Below are 25,728 nucleotides of genomic sequence, written 5' to 3' on the forward strand. Positions count from 1 at the left end.
GAAGCAAGGTATAACAGGTGGCTTAAATATTTTATTAGGTAACACTCTAATATACTCAGCCATCAGCCCTCAGTGTAGTGCTGTCAAGGCTCATCATACACTGTAAAACAACAACCAATCCTCTCTAAGAACTTTTTTTTTGTTAGAAATTGACTACGTAAAAAAAAAAAAGCAGATTACAAATTAAAAGATCTAGTATTTTTTAATCCAGAGCTATTTTCTTTAAACACGTTTTAGGAGAAAAGAATGCTTGAGTTCATTCCAAGTCACATTAACAAAAACATTAAAGTAGAACAGATTTCCCGCACCCAGGATAAGTAATTGAGGATCACAAGTTCAGCAGTTCATGACTTAAATCCTCTTTTGGATGCAAAGACCAACATTTCATCATGTTTCCTTCTTAATTCCTTACTATTCCCTCATGGAATTCACAGTCTAAGCAAGAAAGAACTTTGGCTCCGATGAAAATAAATCTGTCTCATTAAAAAATACACATTAACCCCAGTTATTAACTTGGAGGACTATTAGCAACTTCACCCTTGCAAAATATGACCATAAAGTTTGAAATTATTCATTCTTTATATAATTTATTACTTTTTGAAGTGACACTCTGTAACCTAAGAAGTGGACTTGTCACAGTAGAAACATATACCAAAGATAACTTTATTTCCTATTGAAATGGCATACTAGCCACGACCAATACTATACATTTAAAAACTGATAAAAACACAGCACTTGCCATGTTACATATCTACACAGGGCCCTGCAAACACACGATATTTCCCAAACAGCAAAACCCTGCTTTCATAATATTAATTTTCATTCTATTTCTATGAGAGATTTTCAGCCACTTTTTAAAAATACGGTAAAAGATTAGCAAGCGACAAGCATCCCTCATAAACAGAAGATTTACCACCATGCTGCTATAGCTCGACATGGCTCCTAGGCTTGTTTTCAAAACTTGAATTCAGGAACGGTGCCAATAATGTCTTTCTCATGTAATTCATGGAAGGATACCACCCCAATTTCACATATTCTGCAAATGTACAGCCATTCATTAAAAGTTACAACACGAATTTGTGGCAGAACTGAAATATTCTTGAATGGCCAGAAAGCCTTTGTCTCGGTAAAACATTAAAGCTCAATTACAGATTAGTATTCCCAAACCGTGGTACATGTCATGTAGTGCAACATAATCTAGTTTTCTAGCTGGTACATGGCTTGGCACAGGCAACAGATGGTCTCCAGCCAGTGCCTTTCTTAGAGGCAGTTTTGATGCCCAGCCCTGCTGACAGTGAGGTGCCTCACAAAAAACATTTATGAAATCCTGATACAGATGACGTAGCGCCAGCTTTTTTGTTTTTTGTTGTTGCTTCGTTTTTTTGTTTGTTTGTTTTGTTGTTGTTGTTTTTTTCTCCCCCAGGCACTTACATACAGTCAAGAGTTATTAATTACCAAAGCATGGGAATAACTTTGCTGCTAACAGCCCATCTTGAACTCTCTCAGGGAACTTGGGGTAGAAGGTAGAGCAGTTAAGAAAGCCATCTAAGGCACTAGTTTCTTGGGGGGTTCTCAGCAGTCCTCATTCACTGCTGTTGGATGGGCTGCCCCAGCTCTCCCATGACCTTTTATAAATCCTCTTAATACTTACCCATACTATTCCTGCCAAGGCTGTTGCAATCCTTAAGCCTTCAGTTTTGCATCACTGGTGCTGGGCACTCCAGAACATAAAATGATTTCAGGGCTTTCTTGCAATATTTAAGCTATTCTTATAACAGACCTACTTCTTCAGCTGCAAGACTGCCTTTAAGCTCACTAAGAATCATCATGACAGTTCTCTTGCAGCAGTGAACGCCAGAAGATCCTAGAGATACAAATGAAACCTGGGTTCTGGAAATCCCTTTTTTATATACCTGAGATGGGCTGTATTTGTGGTGAAAGGGAGGTGTAAGATGGTATGGGAGTATATTTAAAAGAAGGAGGTGTACAGAAAAAAAGCACAACACCCTGCAGCTGTGATAAGACACCACTAAGATTTCAGGAAGGTGCACTTAAGAGTCATTAAGTCTGGAAGGGAAACTCATCTACAGTCAGAATTCCCACAGTGCTGGTTAAAATGCTACCCCTATTACTAAAAACACACCCTGCTCTGCTGCGTATGACAGGAGGAAGAAGTTGGGTAACACCATCTCCATTCACTGGCATGGATTTCAATGAAGAAAAGCATTATAAACTGCATCTTTTTGCGTGTTCACAAACAGGCTGCAGCACATACTATGTTCCCAAAGGTCCTAAGTAGGCAGGATTTCATCCGACTAGTTGATTAAAGAGATTAGTTCACTTAGTCATGTCATTAGAATGAGTGTCACATTTCTAGCAAGCACAAGAAAAGGCCCAGGCTGCAGCAGAAAAAGAGCTCACTTTACCAACAACACTGAAGATGCCTTCTATCAACTACAGTGAATTCACAGGTTGCCAACCAGAATTTTTAAAAAATAATTTTTAGGCAGAAGAGACTTTTCCGGATATGGTTCACCTCCTTCTCATTATGCGAAGAAATAGGAACAAAGCACATACTTAGCAAAACCCTGGGAAAAAGGCAAGACGGACTTTTTTCTGGTTTTAATATTACCTACGTTGCTCTCAGTTCACTGTCTCCTCTACCATAATTTTCTTTACTGAGTTCTTCAGGACGAAAAAAGAACCACCCCATCAACCAACCGAAGAAACGCTGCCATCTCCTACAACCCCAGGCGCTCCTTGGACATCTTCCTCTTCCCCACCTCCCCCAGTCCCAGCCATCCATGCCAAATCTGGTCTTGGGGATATTGTTCCTGCTACAGCCCCACAACGAGAAATCATTAAGTGGGAAATACTTCACCCCTGCTACCCTGATGAAGCTGAAGACAGCTAAAACAAATAGTTGTAAAGGGGATTTTATGTTTTAAATTGTATAATATCTACCTTATGAAGGCGTTTTTACTGAAGATTGACAAGTGTGGGAAGTGTGAATTGTGCAAGTGTTCACAAATTATAAGAATCCAAAAAAATAGCTGAAATGCATGTGTTATAATATTGGGGAGAGGGTAAGAGAGTGGAGGTGTCAAAAAAAAAAAGAAAAAAGGGAGGCATTTTGTGAAAAATCTACCTAGAAAAATTAAAAATGGTATCACTTCTTCACCGAGTTTCACATTTTACCAAACTCCACCTCAGTGCTTTTCATTTATTTATTTGAATGTACGTTCTACAGACACCAACTCTTTAAAGATACCTTTTTATAACAAGCACTAATAGCAACTTCATGATTACATAATAAAAATACATCACTCTCGTAACACATACAGTTTAACAAATTTATCTGAGGTTCATAGCCACATAATCGAATTAAAAATTAATTCACCTACCTCACGCTTTCTTTAGAAAGTGCAAAATCCTAGGAAATGCTAAACTAACAGCTATTTTTAACATATATGACTCAACATTAACGAGAAATACGAGACTGACTGCTGTAGTAGTTATAACTGAAAAACACCAAAACACAACATATTTAGGAACAGTGCATAAAATCCCCTAAAATGTAAAGCTTCTGTAAATTTAGACGATTACTGAACTCAACCTGTGTAGCTGATTCTACTGATCTAGCTTACAGCCTCTTATGCTCGAATGCTGTAGTCTGTTCACGAGACCACCAAAATGGCTTACTAAATAAAAATATTCAAAGACAGGTGAAGGAGTGCTAAGGGAGCCGCAGAGTTCAGTAAACCCCGGTTCTACCTCCAGCAAAGCGCAACGTGGATTTGTGAAAGGTACTGTTCTGAAAAAAATTAGAAAGCACAGACTGGAGTTGAGAAGCTCCTCTGCAGGAAAATCAAAATAAAATAAAAAAGAAAACAGGAAGATGCGTGTTGATCGTAAAAAAAAAAAACAACAGACTGACGCGGAAGAAGAGGGCTGTAAAGGGAAGCTGTTGTGACCTCTCCAGTCCAGAAAAGAGACAAGCAGACTTGTAGGTATGTTCACAGTTTTGAAAATACATTCCCCAAGATTTTTTTTTTCTTTTTAACAGACAATGCTGTGCCTTAGAAAGACTCTTCAGTCAGGTTTAGTAATCTCCTTTCTTCTACAAGGAACAAAGTCTCAAAAATCTAGACGCAAGACAGACATGTTAAAAGAGTTGCAGTTTATAGATCCAGCATTTAAGCTCAGGGACAACTGACCGATCCCTCCTGGAACCAAATGGATGACTGGAGCTCATGAGGGAATGATTAACAAAAAGGAAGGGGAAAGTACATGAGCTCAGTGAGTGTGACACAGATAACCTAAAACAGATTTCTTAATGTTACTCTGTATTTTTTTGTCCTTCATAAATGATGCAGATAGACGGCCTTTTAAGGATTTGGTTACATTTTAAAACAGAAATTCATTTACTATACTCAATATGCTTACACATATACATCTTTTATGCAAATAGAAACAGAATTTATCAGTATCATTGACCAAAAAAAAGACTCCAACTCCGGAGAGAAACCACTCCCAGCTAATAAAAATATTTTCATTTGTTGCACTTAGGTCCTGACTTATGCTTCAAAGAATCTTAAAGACACAAAAGACTGTGTGTTTATAAAAAGATTTCAAAATAGACCCAAAGCCTTTGTTTTACTTACTTATAAACTCATCTTCTCCAAAGAAATAGCCTAAGTGATACAAACAAATCTTTAGATAGACTATAAATGCTGTCAAATGGCTATATATAAGCATTTTCTACTCAGTGAAGGACCCACTGCACAAGGATGTAGTTTAGAAGAATCTTTATTCCACAAAACTCTGAATAGCTGAACAGCAGAAGGAAGTTCAACAGATTCCCTCCCAATGCAACACAGTATAGGAAAGAATAACATGTTCAAATAATTATTTTTGGACACAGCTAGATTCCGTAAAGTAAAAACTGTCCATATTACCTTTACTGTACAGTAATGAAATGAGGAATCACTGGATTTGCCCTTAACTCTTTGGTAACATACTCTGTGTAAGCGATGGAAGACATAATATCATATGGAAATTAATATGGATTTGCTTACTAAGTCTGGAAAGTAAGTCTTGCCAGCCTCAGTTGCCAACATTTTGTACACAAATTTTTTTGACTCCACCCATAAGCAATATTAGTCTTAGAATGTTGCCAATACCACTGAAACATTGTGGTTTGAAAACCACAAAGTTTTAAATGCAAAATATGGATCAGATGAACCAACCAGCCTGTTTCTCCAGCAGTTACTCTTTGCGTAGTATACACCTACTGAACTTGGAAATTATTTCTTATATGAACTGGGTTACAAACACTGTGAATTAGCATCATCTGTCAACTAGCGGTTACGTATGTTGCACAGTCTTAAACAGAAAAGTATCAAAGGGCAATAAGGTCACATTTTGATGTAAGCTAGTTAACAGAAGTATGTCATTTCATATAAAAGACTGGAGTGCTATTGCCCATCAGTTCTCTGCAGAAACCATAGTTTCCAAAGACCCCAGTACCTATATGTGACCGCAGCAATTACATCTTATTTTCTGCACCTTCAATTTTGCACGCAACACCAACCATGCATTAAAAGCCCCACTATCTGATAAATGTGTAGGGTGCTGACCTAGTTTTAATGAATTCACAATGCTCACAAGTGTACACCTTCCCCTTCCCTCCAATACAAAGCTGTAGCCTCCTCTTCACAAGTAACACATTACAGTGTATGTACCGAGGTGCTTCACAGAGAAGTCAATTCTCCCAAAATTCAAGAACTAATTACTTTTCTGAATTCCTATATCTTGTCCATTTTCCCTCTGAATTTTCTGTCTGGGACACTGCGTGTCAGACAGTCCTTGGACAGGGCATTTTCTATTACCAGATCTGTTTTTGAATGCAAATTTAGGTTGCCCTGCAGGTAGGGCGGCCCTACCTTTTCAAAACTCCCAGAAAAACAAACAACATGCACAAAGGAAAAAAAAATCCCAACTCATCAAACATTTCCCCCTTTTCTGATTATACAGAAAAAACCAGCCACGCTCTTGCATTCTTTGAAAGGTCGTTCAGCTTTTGCAATACATTGGGTTGTAGAAGGAAAGCGACGCTTTGACCATAAAATACACAAAACCTTATGTACACAATAGTTTGACCACTTCCAACTATACTGATTAGCCTAATACAAGTTCTCTTTCCACAAGCTTGCTTTACGCTGGGTAATTAGCAGGACGAACAAAGGAAAAGAATAACCATCTCAGTCACCAAGAAGGAAAGAGGACTTTATTTGTACTCTGTTCCATAACCACACCGCATCAAATAGTGCTTTTTCAGCAGTGAAGGTCAGTAGACTGTTCTATATTTATATTTACATGAAAGGGCAAGCCCATCATTAACACTTGGAATACAAGTAGTGATTTGGGGAATGCAAGTTCATAAATCTACCGCATTTAACAACATAAAACAAGGCTTATCGAGCTTTAAAACTGCCGTGGACGACGTGGTTGCAAGAAGGCAAAGTAAGTATTATGAAAAAGGAAAGGAGATCTGCCAGTTGTTGAATAACACTGTAGTTTTAAGATCTAACACTGTGATTTTCTGGAGAATTGCTAGTTTAGATCTTAAACTTGCATGACTGCAATGAAAAGCTGCACACATCAGCCTCTTCAGGATGCATCAGCTTGAGCTCATATACAAGTTATCTCATATTAGAAAGAATGTTCCTTGTTTTAGATGAGTTGGGCTTGATGCATGCTCCTTGTGAGACCATTATGAATATAAGAGAGCACATAGTTCTTTTTGCTAGTAGTATTTTAATGCTCTTTACAGAATGAAAATGAAAAATCCTCCTCTTGATTCTCATACAGTAACAATTTACCCTGGTCCTATAACTAGTTCTGCAGAGTTTTCTACCCTGAGCTATCAAATTTATTTGAAAAAAGACTTCAAACAACTACAATAAAGACTCAAAGGCAAATGAGCAGATGTCTAGAGGCACAATGGTTTATCCCTTCAATTTTTATTACTTTTTTAATGCATTTTATCCTAAGCAGCTCAGGAAGGCAAAGCCATTAAATTGGCCTTTTAGCCCACTTCTGAGATACCGGAAATAGCCTCATATAAATATTTCTTACTCATTTTCCATGTCTTGAGTCTTTTAACTGGAATACAGTGCAGAGACAGATAGTATTTTCATCTTTACCTGAGTGAGGGACACCTGAACTAGTTTTAAACAAATTAAGCTCAGATACCAGAAGTAGTCCTGCAAAAGCCGTGCACAGACTACATTTACCTGTTTTCCATATGAACTGCTGTTTGCTTTCCTATCTTATTTCCTTCTTCTTGGTATTTTATGAACTTCAACAGTATTGGCTTCAGTTTATATGATGAGATCTTCAGGGTATGCCAACGAAACACAGAAGACAGACATAACAAACAACTGACAACTTTGGGCAGGGGAAGATCACAAGAAACTGATGTGTGATTCTGAGGTCAGGGAGATGACATGAAGTGTACTCATCCCTGTGCTGGTTTACAAACCAGCACTACTACCCTAAAATAACTTAATTCACACATGAACAAATGAGACTAAGGTAAGAAATTTGATTGCCTATGATCAAGCCAAGTGACGCTACTTTGGAAAAGGCTGTTTCAGATACTTAAAAGTAGTTCTATCTCCCTTCTTTAATTAGCACAGTATTAGATCTGCAGCCAACTTTTTCAATGTATTAGTGACTTCTCTTTTCAGTTACTGGGTTATCAGTACCGTATTACTAACAATCAGTATTTACTTCTTAGCCTTGCAAGATAGGTTTCACTGGATTCAAGGCCCAACTCTATAAACTTGACAACAGTTATGCCACTATTGATCATTCAGGCTGATACCATCTCTCTGCTTCCAACTGGCATCCATCAGACAGACCCTGATTTTGTATGCAAATCATTGTCTTTACGAAAGACTATGGTAGTGCGGTCCTTAGAACAACAGAGTCTTGGTACCTGTGCTGTGGTTAACAAAAAAAACCCACAAATCAACAACTAAAATAGCTTTTGGACAACATTTTGGACAACTGAAACTCTAACCCTGACACGTAAGTTCTCTCAACAGTTGAGTATCTTCACCAATGCTACCTTTACCTGCTGGTGTTGGGGGTGGGGAGAAGAGGAAATCTTTTCCCAACTGAATGGCTTTCACCAGATCATATAAACTGAACTGAAGTCTCAGAAGAGGATGTTTTGCAGCTCAAGCTGACCTTCTGTTTTTGAGCTGCTCCACTGGAAACAAAAGCTAAAAATATAAATATAAGCATGTTCCTTTTAACTGTAATTAAAATACAGGTCGTCTGCACTAGGATTAGCTTCTTTTCTCTTAGTATTTGCTGCCACCACGAGGATTAAAGATACAATGCAATGAATATATGAATTCAACAAGAAAAACCCATGATGAAGAATAACACTCAATTGCAAACCTTTCTCTGGTCAGTCCTACTTCTGGGTTTGTTACCCCATTCGAGATTATGGCTCCTGGTCCCCTCTGAAAGCCTTGAAAGGATGAAAGTAGGGAGAAGTCAGAGATGAGTCAAGTAGGAAAACTTTTCAAGCCAGCTAAAATGTCCTAAGCTGAGAGTCTACAGCTGAGATTCTACACAGGTCTCATTCCTCCTGCCATATTTACACTCTATTTACGCATCCAAGCTTTACTGAAAAAGGCAGCCCCCTTCTAATCATCTTAGTGGTACACACAAGCCACACAACCATGCAGATTTTGGGTCTACTATCACTTGTTACAGTAGCACCACTTCATTAACACCACACCATTAAAATGCCATACTTGCTGTTTTGATGAACAAATCTACTTACAAACTTAGAAACAAAAAAATTCTCAATTAGTTAGTTTTCTCAAAATACAAAAGGACAATCATGTTTTACTTTTTTAAATCAGAAGAACAATGCACTGGTAATTTTACAGATTAACAGGATGAACAGACTTTTCTTGAGTTATTCAGCTATAGTTTTTCCCACCCTAGAGAAGAATAGCCTTAAATAGTTTTTAGTAGAAGACTAAGCCTGCATAAGAACATTATTCATAGCGTTGGTAAGTTGATATACACAAACTGTAGTATGCAAGGATATACTGTGCCCTTGGAAGCCAAAAATTTGCAATGATATTATTCATTTAGTCACAAAAATCCCAAGGCAGATTGCTCCCTTCCCAACATCTTTAGGGAAGCATCACCGCCCCCCCCCCCCAACTATTTGTATTTGAACCTTTCTAATCCAAGTATCAGGTATAATATGCTATCCCTTCTGCATCAGGGAATGGAAGGGTTTCTCAGCTTTACTTCTTCTTTTAAAAATTGACATCACTTGTTTAGTTTGATTTAGTTCTGTCTCAAAACACAAGCTAAAATGGGTTTAAAGAAATCTCTTTGGGAGATATGAAGTTAGGAACATCCTCACCTCAATGAAGACCTGTGAGTTTGTTAGAATCATAGAATCGTTTTGGTTGGGAAAGACCTTTAAGATCATCAAGTCCAACAGTTATTTACTCATTACTAATGAGTTTCAAATGACTGATGTCTGCAGTTAATACGCACACCAGTACTGTAAATATGCACATCATATTGCTCAAAAACGAAGAGCAAGAGCCTAGGGGAACACTTGTATTTGAGCCTTCCTCAAGCTCAGCACGTGGGTATGTACAGAAGAGTAAATCCCGTAACACTGCAAAGCAAATATGCAGAAAGGGAGAAACAATTACTAAGAGAGCTCACAAATAGAGGGGAAGGTGAACAGAAGGTTTAGAGGCAGAAGATGTCCAGCTGATCTACATATACTAAGTAACTTGTCTTTCTGCTAATTAGCTGCTGTTTCTGCTCTGCTCTTTCTGTGAGTGGTAAGAGATTTCGCGGATGGTAAGACGTTGGACAGGAGAAATAACTGTAAAATGAGCAATTCTACTGCTTCTGAAAAGGTACTTAACTCAGAAGATCAGCCCATCAGAAGATGAGACACAAAGCTCTGCTCAGTTCTTCCACTAAACATTCAAGGCCCTGGAGCAGGACAAACTGCTGAGTTGTCTGAAAACCGATCACAAAGGATAACCACTTCCTGGCAAAGGAGACTTGAGTTTGCACCTGCTCTCTTGTGGTTGTAACACATCATAGTTGAGATGTCCATCGTCACTTTGATGTACAGATATCCTACGGCAGGTCACAATGTTTTGTGTGGCCTTTGAATGGTTAAGGAAGCTGGTGTGAAGCTTCAGTTCTTCCCAAGATTATAACCTCTGCATAATGAAATTGCTTACATGAGCTACACACTCAAAAGAGGGTGTACCCATTGAACACTGACAGGATTGTTTCATAGCTTGATGAACAATTAAAGGGAGAAAATCCACTGAATGCACATACCAGTCACATCAGAAACCACCTGACCTCTGTCCTTCCTCCTTTTTTTTGCCAGGGCAGTGACAGGTGTGGAGCATAATGAATATGAGGTCACATGCCTTGAAAAGGATAGATGTGATTTTAGCATCACATCTACCAAATCTTGGCCAAGAGATTGCAAACTGAAGTTTAACAGATTGGAATCTCTCCATCTCTAAAGAATGGATAATTCCTTCAGTGAATTCCATGGCTTATGATGGTATAAGGTTCAGATCAAGATATCGGAAGTGAAGCTCAGGCTCTAGCCCGCAGAAGGGTCTGTTCCCTTGATCAACTAATTTTCTAGATGAGCAAAGGTGGTCTCACCTACACATCTGATGCATATAGCAACCCAAAACTTGGAAGAAGACTCAAGGGATGAAGGTGAACAGCTTGTGAAATAGGAATCAGGTGCATGTTGAATTAACACTGATCTTGCCTAAGAAAAAGTTGGTCAGACTTACTGCTTTACAAATAATAGGGTAAGGCAATTACAGACCTGAATAACTTTGGATACTATCACCATTTGAATGTGAACCATTTCCACCAGAAGGTGGAAAGGATTTACTAAGTCAAGGACACTCACCAATCTTTCTTCCTTCCCGTACAGCTTCAAGCACAGCAGCTGCAGAAAATGCAAGTGGTACATTGTTCTGGTTTGGACTAGGACAAACTTTTCAGTTAAGTTTCTTTTAAGCGACTACTTTCTGAAGTTGACCAGATGTGCTTGTTGCAGTGGAAACCAGGGTTCCTGCTGGGTCTCTTTGTTTCACAAAGGAAGGGACCAGTAAAAGTGTCGCACCTGTAGGGAGGAGCGGACAGGACAGGTGACCTGAACTGACCAACAGGGTATTCCATCCCACCCATGTCATACTCAGTTTAAAGCTGAGAGACCACGAGGGTCACGCTCTCTTCCCTTATGGCCGGCATCCAGGGAGGGCTCTGCCCGTGTGCCTGCCTTCCCTCCTGAACCTAGCTCCTGCCTGCTGCCGCATGTGCTTCAGGACTGCCCAGCACCTGCCCTGCAGCGTCCGCGGTGACATGGTCATCATCGGGGAGCTCAGCAGCAGTTTTCGTACACAGTTCATTATTTATTATACTCCTTTTCATTGTTATTGTTTATTAAAACTATTTTAACTTTTCAACCTCTAAGTCTCTCTCCCTTTTCTCTTTTCCTTTTCCCCTCTGGGGAAGGAGAAGTCTAATAGAGAGCATCTGTCACCCACTTAACCACCCGCCCAGCCTTAAACAGTGACATACATGAACTGGATTTAAAGCTCTTGCTGACTTTAATATCTATCTTTAACCAGAGTAGATTCTCCATAAGAGGGGTTGCTAAAAAACGGACAAGTTGGGAAACTGTGAGACAGGAAGGAAATAATTGAATTGCATGGCTGTTATCTACTACCCTAACATCTAATAGAATTTCACAATCAATACAGAAGTGTATGCATTTCATTCCAAACATGGTGTAAGCTGGAAGCGGGGGTGGGGAGGGAAACAGAAGAAAAAAGTCACAAGTTGTAATAAACCTTGACAAATATCTTCAGAGCTGCTGTTTCCATGCCTACTGTTGACCAGCTACCACTGGTGAACTATAGAGCCTGAACAGAACCTGTAGCTGTAGAATACATGTTCACTGAGACTATTCACAGTGGTCTTCACAATTACTGTTTTGGTGGCAACAGGTTTATCTGTGACTTGAGTTCTTGATGCAAGAGAGCAATCTTCCTTGTATAATGTCACAGAGCAGCTTGAGAAACATTTAAAGGAGTTAACAATCAATATGTAAGGACTGCACAGTGACAGACCATCAAATGTAAGGTCCCAGACTTATGCCCTTGCATCTCTGGATCTATGAATATTGCATCTGCCTTTCTCATGGAAAACTACAATGTTCTATCTGCTGCATCTACTGTAACATGGTGTGATGCACAAGTGCCTATCCAGTGCATCTCACTCCACTAAAGTGCTCTTTGAGACCACTTGGCCTTCCAAAAGGAACTACTCACTAACGTTCGTGGGGAGAATGTCTTGCAGAACAGTTTTAACTTACATCTCGCAGAAGGTGACTGAAAGTACATAGGCCTGAAAAATAAACAACCAGAAACAAAAGCTGACCTTGGGATCTCCTCATTCACAGGCAAAATGTGGAAACTGACAAAGAACATCCACTAAGCCACATGAAGGTTGCAACTCTTTATTAAGGAACCATTAGGAAGCTAAGAATTTACTTCAGCAGGAACTAAAAAGAATGGTTACCATTATGAAAATGCCAGAACAGTGTCTGCCTTGTACAGAAGTTTCACCAGAAGATGATCTTTCATAAGCTGATCTTGAAATTAAGCACCATGCCCTCCCTGTGTTCAAAAAGGTATTAAAAAATATCCAAGCTGCCTTTAAAATAAAATTAACACAAAATTTTCTTTTCAAGTTTACTTCCAATTCACAGAATTGCAAAGATAGCATAAACAGTTTTAATTATGCTGTGGGACAAGCCATGGCAGCTTAGCTAGAGAATCCTGCTTCACTCAGTGCAAAGCAAATGGTGAATAATGAACAAATCAAGGTGATACAGCAAACAGCAGTGGTACCTGTAAACTGGTGAAACTGGTGTAAAGAAAGATGCTTGGCACAGCAAACAGGCTGTTACAGTTTTTAAGGAAGAGGAACAGTAGCCTTTTCTTGCCACCAAGATGTTTGCTTCACTGCACATTTGATTGCATAGCAAGTCACACACAAGTACCCTCATATCCAGTGCCACTGTTCTTTTCACCTGAACTATCAGGGAACCAGGGACACAAGATAAAGCTCCGAGTGCTACCACAGAAGCAATGTGGCACCTTAGCTATGCTGCTGCAGGTCTTCCACTCTAGCTGTTGTCAAGTCACAGCTTGTTTTGACTACACATCTGCTCAGATGGTAATTCAAATTCTGCCTAAATTTATTCTGTATTTGTGGACAAGTCATTGAACTTTCTTCATAATTCCTCTGGCCTTTTTAGATTAACTGACAACACCCAGAAGTTCCAATAGTCAGAAACCAGCTCTGCAATGCAGTTATTTCTGAATTACTGACATGGTTTATCCAACACTAACCTCAACTTCGGTAAGATCCCACAGGATTTATTATTCAGGCACAGTACCACAGATAAAAGACAAGCCCTGAGCAACAGAATAGATATGTGATCTAAAATATTAAGATAAAATTGCATGATATTTTGAATGGGATTTGGATCCCAGTTTGTTCCAATTAAAGAATGCAGGATTTCCAGTCTCCATTGCTCTCAAGCGGACTGATAATGTGTTCAATAACTTAAACAGCTCACAAAGATTTGTGAAGTGTAATTTTTACAGTCATATGCATTTTCTAAGGAAAAAAATGGCAGACCTAATAAACATACAGAAGCTCTATACTAAAAACAGTTTGAACAGCTACTGTTCTGCACTAAGCCACGCTCACAAGTCAGTAGATACAACGAATAAAAGGATCTGAAAGTCATCTTAGTTATAGCTGATCATTAATGCAGTTTTCCTGCTTGTTTATACATGACTAGGTTGCACGGCATCACACATAACAGTAGTATACTTGTAGTATACTGCAAGGTTCTTAAGGACAGCTGAAGCAGAAAAACTTATCTTGTACACATCAAGGATTTTTTTCTTTATTCTGTTTTTAATATTATGATTGGGGGAAAACAGACGTGTTACGAGACATAAATACCTTCCACAGCATCTTGCCATTCAGAAAGGAAAGACTTTTTTTTTTTTTTAATTAAAAAACCCCACTCTCTACCATACCTTTGCAGATTATGAACTGGTTATTTCTATATGTCCTTTATACAATTTATTATATTCTTCTGCATCTTAGCTTTATAGTTAGTATAAGAACATAAAAAAGAAGTTTGTCTTTGCAAAGGCTGGTACACGTTAGAAGCGCTTAATATCTTGTTCACACCTCTCCTAGAAAGTGAATTAGACAAGTACAGCAAGCTCAGAACAGGCAGAAGATAATACCATAAGTCTATTTTGTAATTCAAATGTCCAATGAGTCAAAGGATGAAAAATCCCAATCTTGTTACAGAATTCACTAGACTTGCCCTGTTCTTACAAAGCTTTAAGCCTATGAGATAGGCCAGGATATAATCCAACCACATACTCTTGAAGGCTGGTTTAATTCACCTAGACTCCTCAAGGCGATCTACCGTGTTTTACAAGAACTTCAGTGGTCATGTGCGTGCACGCACAGATCTCTGTGTGTGTGCGTGTGTGTGTACCTCTATCTGAAAAAGTATCATCTGGAATAGAAAACTATTATTCCATCAACATGAAATGAATTCAAGCATGTGAAATACAAATGAGTGCTCTCACTCAAGACAAAAAGCAACTTGCTTCTGTTGGAGCTTAGTCCTCCACATGTGAGCTGTTCAAGAAAATAAAGATGATTATTAAGGCAGCACTGCCTAACACCATGCAGTGCATTCTGCATCTGCTTCAAGATCCAGAATGACTAATTTTCCACAATTAAGAGAATTGTAGCGTAACAGAGTTGGTAATGTCTCCAGCAACATTAATGACATTTTTCAATAAAAGATTAAGTTGCTTAATATAAATTACACTTGCACAGAAAAACAAGGATCCACGATCATCCACACTTTTCGCAGTTTAACCTAGCCTTCATCCTTCGTGATGGAAAAATAAAACTCTTTCTACTCATATTAATCCACATATGACAAATGAAATACAGAGTATATTACATGCATCACACAAAGTCTACATTTCCAAATAATTAAAAAAGAGGGATTGGGGGTGGGGAAATGATATGCACAGAGAGTGAAGACTCAACTTATTGTCGGGTTTTTATTACACATATTTTTCAGCCTGCTACTTATAACCATTGCATGCACTAACCCAAATCACAGAAGGCACGTTCTCCTTTTCTGAAGCTTCTGAAGACCAACTAGATGATTTGCCTGAATTGAGTGCTGAGAAGGGCTTCCTTTTTGCCCTTTATAGGAGTGAAGTCTTCTTAAAAGAAACTGTCAAAATTGTATTGCCTATCATAAACAAAGTGAAAGACACTTCAATTCTTTTTCTTGTTGTTTATTTTAAATACTTGGGGAGGGTGGGGGGGAAGCTTTCTACTTTTAAACAGCTTTATAATCTCCAAAATGCATGCTGTTCCCACATGATGTAAATTCTTGGCTAAAATGAAGTTAAAGATAACAGTACAGAATTAAAAATACAACCTGGATTTGACTTACTACAGTAATGGTATTTTGGGAAAGAATAATTTATTATTCTTGAAACCTAGCATTACTTTAAATAAGTGGAATTTATAATTCTTCAAGCTTAAGTTTAAAAACAAACAAATGTAAAATACCAGATTATGAGGAAGCAATTCAGGTTTGACTTCAAAGAGATCTTATCAGTTAAGATCTTTCACTACAGGTGACTGATGTTATGCCTTATGTTACAGACATTAGTTGGCAGGGTTTTTCTTGGATTTTTTGATCCTTTGTATGTGAACACAGAAGAAGAAATAATAAATATTTTCTTAAACACCTTTTATCTATTCTTGTCCCAAACAGCATGTCCTTCCTTCTTCATACAGCTTATCCAGCAAGGCTTTAAGTCCTTAAACTTTTATTCAATATTCATGTGCAGACAAATCATGAGAGACAGCAGTTTCACATACAGCTATACAGTGCTACAGGGATAATACGAAATACTGCTAGTCAGTATACTTAACATGCTCATCCACTTTTGGAAAAGGCATAAATATGATGTCCACAGATCAGGTAAGAGGCTTCACTTCTTCCAGACTGTGCACTCCTGGGTATTTAAAAAGCAAACAAACAAACCATCCAGCCCTTATTGATTTATGATATTATGAGTCAAAAGAAAACATCCAAAATATTAAAAAACCTAAAACTGTTGTGTCGGACAGTTGTAAGTAATGGCACCATAAGACAAAGCTTCTGCCCATAAAGTGAAAGATGTGTTGATGACTGCAGCACAACAAATACCTCATAGGGCTGAACAACCACACAAGGCTGTAAATCATAACCATAATCAGATGATTTTAACTACCTACAAAAGACTGTTTTTATTAGGAACATAGGAAGTAATAACTACTGATACATTTTCCATCTCTAAAAATAGATCTGCATCTTCAGTGAAAGACAGCTTTAGATTTCTTTTGGACCGTGGCACCAGTCAATTGGCTGAATAACATCTGTTCCGTTCTTCATTTTACTAATCTGTTCAACCCATCAAGCGTCTACTCTAAGAAGAGGCTCTTACTGGACATTACAAAAGATCCAAACCACACAGCATTTAAGAAAACACTGAAAGGTATGGTCAAGACTTCCCCAATGCAAAATGGTAACTCAGAAGTTTCCGTTATCTTACTTGCACCATTTTGTTTTTCTACTATTATTCAGAAGTCCGTGGAGAAGAACCATTTCCACATCATTCAGCTAAACCAAAATGTTTCTAGAACAGGCTATCAAATAAGTCCAACTTGGTAAGCAGAGAGAGGGCCAGGTTTCCTCCACAGCTCAGCCAGGCTGTTGGATTAAAAAGAAAAGAAGAAAGAATTTTTTAAAAATTAGTTCAGCTTTCTAAGCTCAAATCGTACCTGACTTGAAAAGTAAGTTGAAGGAAGCCATGACTAGGGGAAAAAAAAAAAAACAAACCCCACACAAACTGTAAATATTTCCCCAAATTTGTATAGTTTCATTGTGTCAAAGATGCTAAAATGGGAAAAAAAATAACGCCACAGTATAACTATTATTTATACCGTTACCTTGGAGATTGAAAAAAATATTGTAAGATTCAGTTAAGGGATGCCAAAGTGCTGGCAAAGTAAGAAATATGGGGTGGCAGTTGGGCAGTGGAAAGGGATGAACATGGGAACAAAGTTTCAAACTGTATTTCTTCTAAACTGGGGGAAAAAAAAGGTGCTGGGAAAGTAAAAACAAATGTGCAAATCCAGAAGTTTTACATACTCTTTAAAATTTCTGCAGTTGAGAAGTTCCAATGGTAACGGAAGCTTAAAATGACAAAGAAGATACTAGCATAGCTTTCTTAATTAAGACACTATGTTACCATAAGCATTTGTGGAATACACATTGATATACAAAACTTGCCTAATAACTGAAAGTTCATGTTGCCTAAGTAACAGCTGCAGAACTCATCCTTGCAGAGAAGTTAAGAGTCTCCCAGCACTGCTACACTTAACATGGAATAGACCAAAAAAGTGTATTTTTTTCTTAAATATGAAGTGATTAAAAAATAAGCAAAATTAATCAAAGAACGTAAATCAGTTAAAACAACTAAATATGGGCTAAATGCAATTAATCGGTAATCTACAGAATAAAGAAAAGCCAAGTGTTGTAAATCAAGGATCGCTTTCAGTACATCTAAAAAAATCCCGAAGTTAAGAACTAATTCCAACGCACCCTGATGACTTCTGCCCGCTGGTCTTGTCATCTGCAAGGAGTGCATATATCACTTCGTATGATGCCGTAAGTTACAACAAAAAGCAGAAGAGCATTTGGAAAGACATGCAAATGATGCAAAGGATTAGGGATTATAAACCCCATTTATTTTATTACAGTAGTCAGTATTTGCAGCCCGTTATTTCAAAGTCCTCAAAATATCTGTTCCTACCAATTATATATCCATTATTTACATGGTAGAACTACCTGGCTGTAGGGATCCTAAATCTATCAGCACAAACCAACAAGTTTTTTCGTAAAGACTAGATAGGCATGTATAGGATGCAACAAGAGGGTGCAACACCCTGGGACACAAGCAGTAGTGCCCAGCTCAGTTAAGGACCAGGGAGGGCATCATCTCTGGTGGCAACAGAAAAACACCCCAAGCACAGCCTTATGCAGGCACAGGAAAGTATCAGCACATCATGCTAAACTAAATTCAGGTATTTATCAATAAGCATGAGTTGGCACCACATAAAAGTTATTAAAAAATAAGATTTATTAAGTTTAATTTTAATACTTAAAACTGATTTTGGGATGATAAACTTAAGGGTTTGCTGATGCAGCATACATACATAACAGACTGCAATTTTAGTCTAAAAGTCACTGTCAGAGCAGAAATCCTTTTTGCAATACAGTTTAGTTCTGACAACAGTCAATAGGTGTGTAGTTAAGAAAATAAAACTGTAGTAAAGCATTAGTTCTGTTACACACCTCTGAACTTTCAGGGATCTACTGCTTAGGAACTCCCCAAGCTTGACAAGTCATCTTTGTGTTTGATTTCGATCAATTCAGGGGAGCTATGTTTCTTTGTATGCTTTATACACCTTTGTACATAAACATCATCAAACATGTCTAAATTTCACTATCAAGTCAATACTTAGGTATCATGTAAGCAGCTACAGTACCTTTTAAATGAAGAAAATGACTACCTCCATCTTCCCTCCCTCAATCCCTATATCATTACTTTCAGTTTCTGTTGAACTGAAAAGCTTTTACTCCCAGCACTTTCAGTTTCAGTTTAGCAGGCAAGTGCAAAAGAATGAGTTCTGCTTGAGAAAGTCATCCAACGTCAGGACAGCAACCAGGAGTCAGGGGGGAAAAAAAAAAAAAAACAACAACAAAAAAAACAGGAGCCAGAGGAAACTAGAAGACAACAGCTACCTAGGGAAAAAAAAAAAAAAATTCTATCTATGGCTTACTTCAACGTTACACCAGCCTTAACTATAACACAATGGTCAGCACTTTGTTTAAAGCCAATCCCCCTTCACCCCCCTTACTCCCAATATAGTTTAAAATACAGGAATGGAAAAGAGAATTTAAATTCCTTCTATAAAGTGATTTATAATGTTTGTACAGTTTCTAGGAAATCAGCAGCTAAAACTGTCTTGTAGAAGGGAGTGTTTGCAGTTCTCTGGAAAAAAAAAAGACCAAACACAAAACAAGACAGAAACCAAACCTACAAGACTCTGACCAAGCCCCATAAATCTTTGCAATAAATATGTATGCTTAAAAAAAATCCTCATCTCAGGGTTAGCAAAAGCATCCTAAGAATTCTGCACAGATTAACATTTTCACTTATAAAAATAAAAGGACATAAAAAAAGAAAACGCAAATCATACAGTGCACAATAATCAATTCAAGGTTTCCAGCCTTTTCTCCTCTTTTTAAAGTGGACATTAAACAAGAAACAGCCAACTGCGGTGGAAAGCCAGCTTCCATTTTATGTGGGTTTATCTTCTTGCAGAAGAGGAAAAAACAAACAAACCAACCCAAACCGTGTTAGCTGTTATTCCAGCGCACCAGTAAAGCCCCTGCATCACAGTTACAGCCACCTGATACTGATACACCCATTGATGTGGGAGGTACGCACAGACAGCTGATCTCAAGGACTGGCTGCACATCCCCCTTTTCACAATTATTGGTTATGACAAAACATATTGTTTCTGAACGTAGGTTAGAGGGGAGCATCAAAACACCATGTGCAGCACCAGACATTAGTTGGGTGGAAGCTGTCACAGGCAAGAACACGTTCTTAGAGAGCTATTTACCAACATACACTAAAAAAGCCTTCGAGACTTCGTAATATTTTGGTAACTTATATGCACAGCTCATCACAAAGCTGGTTGTTTTCATTTGACATAATAAAAGGAGATTTAGTGTGCTTTTAGGGAAAGGTTGTTTTCAAACGTTTATAGAAGCTTCTCTTCTAATATACTACTTATTTGGAGACTGCAGAGATTATTCGTGTTCTTATATTAGTGCATTTATTTGCATTCCCTTTTGATATCTAGTAGTAGCTCCTTAAAACATATCAAAATTTTACAGGAAAATGCAGTGTAATACCCTCCAAACTTGCCCCAGGTCGTGTACAAGACATACAAGGACAAACCAAAATGAAGCTATTATTTACAAACTTGTGTTTTAAAAAAAGAAACAAACAAAGCCCACACCAACGCTGTTGCTCAACTTTGTTTATTCTCTGACTGTGCTCTGCTGTCACTGCATTCACCATTTCCCTTCTGCTATGCATTTCCTCCATGTTGATCTACAAAAATATTCCTTCTCTTTCTAGCAAAGGTACGCTTTTTAGGTTCACTCTGCCAAGAAGACCTTAGGGACAGGGATCGAGTTATTTACCACCAGAAATGCTATAAAATATCAAGCTGATAATATTCTTTATTCTAAAAGACCTTTGTATACATACCAAGTATTTTCCTCTGTGCAAGACTGAAAACGATTACCTTGTGCAACGCAATTTTGCTTTACTTCTTCTCTGACAAATAAACCCTTCCACATTCTAAATATCTTCCTCTTATCTAGAGCAGCATTTCCACTTCTTTGCAAACAGCAACACAAAGCACCTGCAGCCCTCCCTACATCCAAATCAAACATTTATGTTAGGCCCTGATCTGCCAGGGCTGAAACAATAATCCAGCGATTCCTCTCTGCGATATGGAGATCATGAGAGTATTTTCTGACTATGACACAGTTTTAATACAAAATTCAACACAGAGTCTTGCCAAGGTGCCAAGGGTCAGAGATGGTTTATTTTTCAAATTGCATTGTTTCTGAACAGGTGTTTACTGCTCTGCTTTACTATGACAACCAACCATGTTATAGGCTACACGCAGTATTTGTTAGGATCCTTTTGTTCAAGCAATTACATTGCTCTCTAGAGCAAGGCCACCAACCAGTATCTTTGCCTTCTTGTAGCCATACCAGTCACAACACTCTTTCAGAGGTTACAGGAAGAAAAACCTTTTAAAAATACACTTTTTAAACAGAATATTTAAAATTCTGGAGTTAAATACCGTAACAGTTCAAGTATCAGAAGAAACATTTTACAAAAAATATTATTAATTCCATGAAGTAGGAATTACATCTTCTTCCTCCTTCCTTTTAGTGGCTGTGCGGGTATCCTACAGGCTGGTATTTTATGGGAAATAATAAAGCCCATGATTTGTTTTTCAGAATTGGAGCACTACAGTTCTGGCAAACATTGCTTAAACCTTTTGTGCACTGTATTTCATATTTTCTCCTCCCCTCACCCACCAACAGGAACGAAAGAATCCAATAACATGGAAACACAGCTTTATAAAGAAAGACGTAAGACTACCCAAAATCTGGAATGCACATAGATAACCACCAAAACTCCGTACCACGCAACGTCACGAAAACACACAAAGCAAGCTAACGCAGAAGCAAATCAGTATTTCCACACTAACAGAAAACTAAGATTTATGACCACAGCTAAGGGGCCAAATAAGCCCTCTGCTCAGACCCTAAAAAAAAAAGCCCTGCAGTATGACTGTTCTGTTTCCTGCAGGAAATGAGATGCTTGTATTAGATACCCCTGTGGTTTCCATACTGTAAATGTATCAGCTGGTACAAATCCTCTGGAGAGGGCTATTAACTAATGCTTAGAAAGAGCAGTGGCAATAGCAGACCGCACGTAGCGCCTCAGAGAAGCGGGGACAAAAGCTGACAAGTCATCCCTAAAAAATTTGAGAGCCAACAGCTAAAGAACGCATCTTGTAGTAGAGGCGATGCCTGTGAGGAATATACATACCTACACCCTCTTATTTCCCCTTACACCGCTCACTGCTGCTTTAAATAAGGAGCCTATTGCTCATCACCACTCCTCTCATTTAGCAGCCACAAGCCCCTACTACCGCTCCTCATTAAACCACCCCTGGCTACACACGGCAGAGGAGGATCATCCACAGGCTATACACAGCTCACGCAGGGCCATTTTTCCTCCTTTCTACTGTGCTTTTTTTTAATGTTTCCGAGTTTCTGGGGCGCCAAGACAACTTCCCGCCCAGGCAGCCCCCGCGGGGCTATGGCGGCCGCTCCCCGCTCGGGGCAGGGCTCCTCTCCCCCGGAAGACCCCGCTGCTCCCCCATCCGCCGGCCTGGGTGGAGCCGCCCGCCCTCGCAGGACCAGCGCCGATCGCGTTCTCCATTGCAAAACCACTGCCAGGGCCAGGAGCGGGGAGGAGAGCAGAGGGGGAGGAGGAAGGGAAAGGAAGGTGTAAACCTGTCTGGGGGAGAGCCCGGGGACCGAGACGGCCGGGAGGGCAGGGCCGGGGCGCGGGAGGGGGGGCAGCGGGGAGACAAAGGAGGGATGGAGGGCGCCCAAGGAAAACGGGGGAAGCCGGGGAGGGGGCGCTGCCGGGGAGACCCGCGGGGCACCTGCCCGCCCCGCACAGGCACGCACACATCCGTGTGCGCACACACACACACGTACCCAGCAGCAGCAGGCGGTGCGTCTGCTTGTACTCCCGCTTCTGCTCCTTGAGCGCTCGGTCGATGCTCTTGCTGACTTTCCTCGCCTCCTTCTCCGCCTCCCGCTCCTCCAGGCGCAGTTTCTCCCAGGGTCTCTGCAGCGCCGGCGGCTGGTGCAGCGCCTGCTGCCGCGCCGCCTTCCCCCCGCCACCGGGGCCGCCGGCATTGGGCGGCTGCGGCCGCTCAGGGGCCGCCCCGTTACCGCTACCGTTCTGCAGCAGCAGCGGCGGCCCGTCTGCCTCCCCGCCGGGCTTACCGCTGGGCCTGAGCGGAGCGCCGAGGGGCTGCGGCTGCGGGGCGGCGTGAGGCTCCGCCGGCGCTTCGGGCTCCGAGGCGGTGCTGGAGATGGAGCCGCCACCGCCGGCGTCACCGAAGAGCCGCGGGCGCAGGCTGTAGCAGAGCCCCATGGCTCGGTGCCCCCACCGGGGACGGGCTCTGGCGCGGCAGGGTTCGCCTCAGCGCCTCCCGCCGGCCCTACACACCGGGGAGGAGGGGTCGCCGCGAAACCCCTCACGGCGCCGCCGGGCCATCTTGCATTTTTCCTTCCCGGGCGGCGGCAAACGGCTTCTCAACGCCGATCACCTGACACCAAATTGCCACCGCCGGGTCCACCTTACCGTAAATACCCCAGCGCCAACCCACCGCGCAGCACCGGGCGCCGGCGGGGGAAGGGCGGGGGCACGCCGCCCGCGCCGCCACACAGGCGCACCAGACGCTCGCAGCACGCCAACCCCTGCCTCAACCGGCGCTGCCGTCCCCCCACGCCAGCCCGCCCCGTGGCCGCCTGTCCGCGCTGAGGGGACACCGTACACCACTGCTGCGTGCACCACTCGCCCTCCTTGTTTCCTCCCTCCTGGAAGGGCCACCGGGGCCGCCTGTGTGAGCCTTGGGGGCACGGCGGGCGGCCCAGGCCTGAGCCCCTGACAGACAGCCTCTCCCCCCGGCATCCTCGGGGAGAAACCAAGGCCGAGGCCTCTCACAGAGAAAGTGACAGCGGCGCCGGGGAGAAGCCGAGGCAGACCCCGCCATCCTCACAGCTACAACACGGTGTTCAGCCCCTGTACACACATGACGGCTTTCTCACCCACACGCTGACTAACGGTGCTGTGGGAGGAAGGCTTTGGGTGCAACGGGAGGAGAAAATAATAGGCGATGTGTGGGTTCGCTCGCGCTCTTCAGTCAGCATTGGCAATAGTAGTACTCCAGCAGCATGCTGTTGTGGGCTGTGGAGGGGAAGGCTGGTGCTTGAAAGGCAGTGGCAACCCTCCTCACGAGAAGTCCTGGACAAATTCAGGTTACTCCGAATGTGTCTCAAATGGCTTCTCCTTCTGCTTCGTGCATCTCCACCTTCTTCATAATCTCATCAGGTTTTCTACTATAATAAAATTGTAAGTTTTTTCAGGGGCATGTGGCTACTGGAAGAAACAGTGTGTCTCAATCTTAGAACAAAAATCGTATGTTCACTATTATGATTGATGCATACCTGATCATAATTTAGAGTCTCTTGACTTACTTCAGTAACATTACTACAAGAAAGACATTGAGGTGCTGGAGCGAGTCCAAAGAAAGGCAACAAAGCTGGTGAAGGGTCTAGAGCACAAGTCTTATGAGGAGCGGCTGAGGGAACTGGGGTTGTTTAGTCTGGAGAAAAGGAGGCTGAGGGGAGACCTTATCGCTCTCTACAACTACCTGAAAAGAGGTTGTAGCGAGGAGGGTGTCAGTCTCTTCTCCCAAGTAACAAGTGATAGGACGAGAGGAAATAGCCTCAAGTTGTTCCAAGAGAGGTTTAGACTGGATGTCAGGAAAAATTTCTTCACTGAAAGGTTTATGAAGCATTGGAACAGGCTGCCCAGGGAAGTGGTGGAGTCACCATCCCTGGAGGTATTTAAAAGACGAGTAGATGTGGTGCTTAGGGATATGGTTTGGTGGTGGACTTGGCAGTGTTAGGTTAATGGTTGGTCTCGATGATCTTGAAGGTCCTTTCCAACCAAAAGGATTCTATGATTCTATGACTGTCTGCGTTCATGAACCTCTTTATTCATGCAGCGTCTCTTTGGATTCTGTAATGACCCTGTTGTATCAGGTCATTGTTTTGCTTTCCTAATTTTTTCCACTGACCAATGTTATATTAATAGATGCTGCTATTTATATACTGCTGTATGAAGAAATGGAGGGAGGTACAATTCCTGTACTTCTTTACGATGAATGAATTAGAGCAAACTGGCCACAGTTTTTAGTTCCCGGACATGGGAAACAGAATTGTTTTTGTGACAGATCTATTCATGTCAAACAATTTAGCAAATGTCCTCTAAAATATGTATTTACCAAGCAGTGAGTTGTGCATTAACATTCACTGGAAAAAAACCCCAATACTGTACATTAAAATAAAATAAATAGATGCCTTTTAACCAAAAGCATCAGCTGTCTGTGATTGCACTACACAAAGGAAATTTTGCCAGTGAAAATATTAGCAGGATCCAGCACACTGTAGACGTTTTTCTCTTATATCCTTCAAAATGCTTACCGACTGTTTGGACAGATGCCTTAGCTCTGAGAAGAGAATCTAATAGCTGTTGTTTCTATTGTATGTTTTAATACATGATTATATAGTGTCCTGGTTGCAATTTTCTTGCAAAACATGTAAGCAGTTACATCACAGCGCAGGATGTTTCACCACTATTGCAGCACCGGTATGTCTTGACTGAAAGTTTCTATGGACCATGAGGATATACCATCTCTTAGGTTGTGAGTGAAATATTTCAGCTTTCGGCTGAAAACAGAGCAGGAATTTGGATAAGTAGAATCTAAACAATCTGGACTGAATAGATGGGTTCCTGGGATTAGTGGCTGTACATTTTGCACTGTAATTGGATCACATGGGAGAATTTGCTACTCATCCAACAGTACAATAAAAACATGAAAAAAATACCAAAGTAATGGTGAAAGTTAGGGAGTTAATATTTGGGGCCCAAATGTCAATGCATGTACTTAGTTTTGTGA

The 25,728-nt window shown here is 40.6% G+C and overlaps 1 protein-coding gene across 1 annotated transcript in view; it reads right to left on the reverse strand.

The window, feature by feature from the left end:
* The window catches only part of GNAL (G protein subunit alpha L), a 198,719-nt gene extending 175,490 nt beyond the window's left edge, over window positions 1-23,229 (reverse strand). The window contains exon 1 of the mRNA XM_068395775.1: window positions 22,691-23,229. Within this exon, the coding sequence (XP_068251876.1) occupies window positions 22,691-23,135 (445 nt within the window). The 5' untranslated portion in view covers window positions 23,136-23,229. The remainder of the gene's footprint in view (window positions 1-22,690) is intronic.
* Window positions 23,230-25,728: the final 2,499 nt, after the last annotated feature.

Source organism: Nyctibius grandis, chromosome 3 (assembly GCF_013368605.1).
Source record: "Nyctibius grandis isolate bNycGra1 chromosome 3, bNycGra1.pri, whole genome shotgun sequence".
NCBI classification, from domain to species: domain Eukaryota; kingdom Metazoa; phylum Chordata; class Aves; order Nyctibiiformes; family Nyctibiidae; genus Nyctibius; species Nyctibius grandis.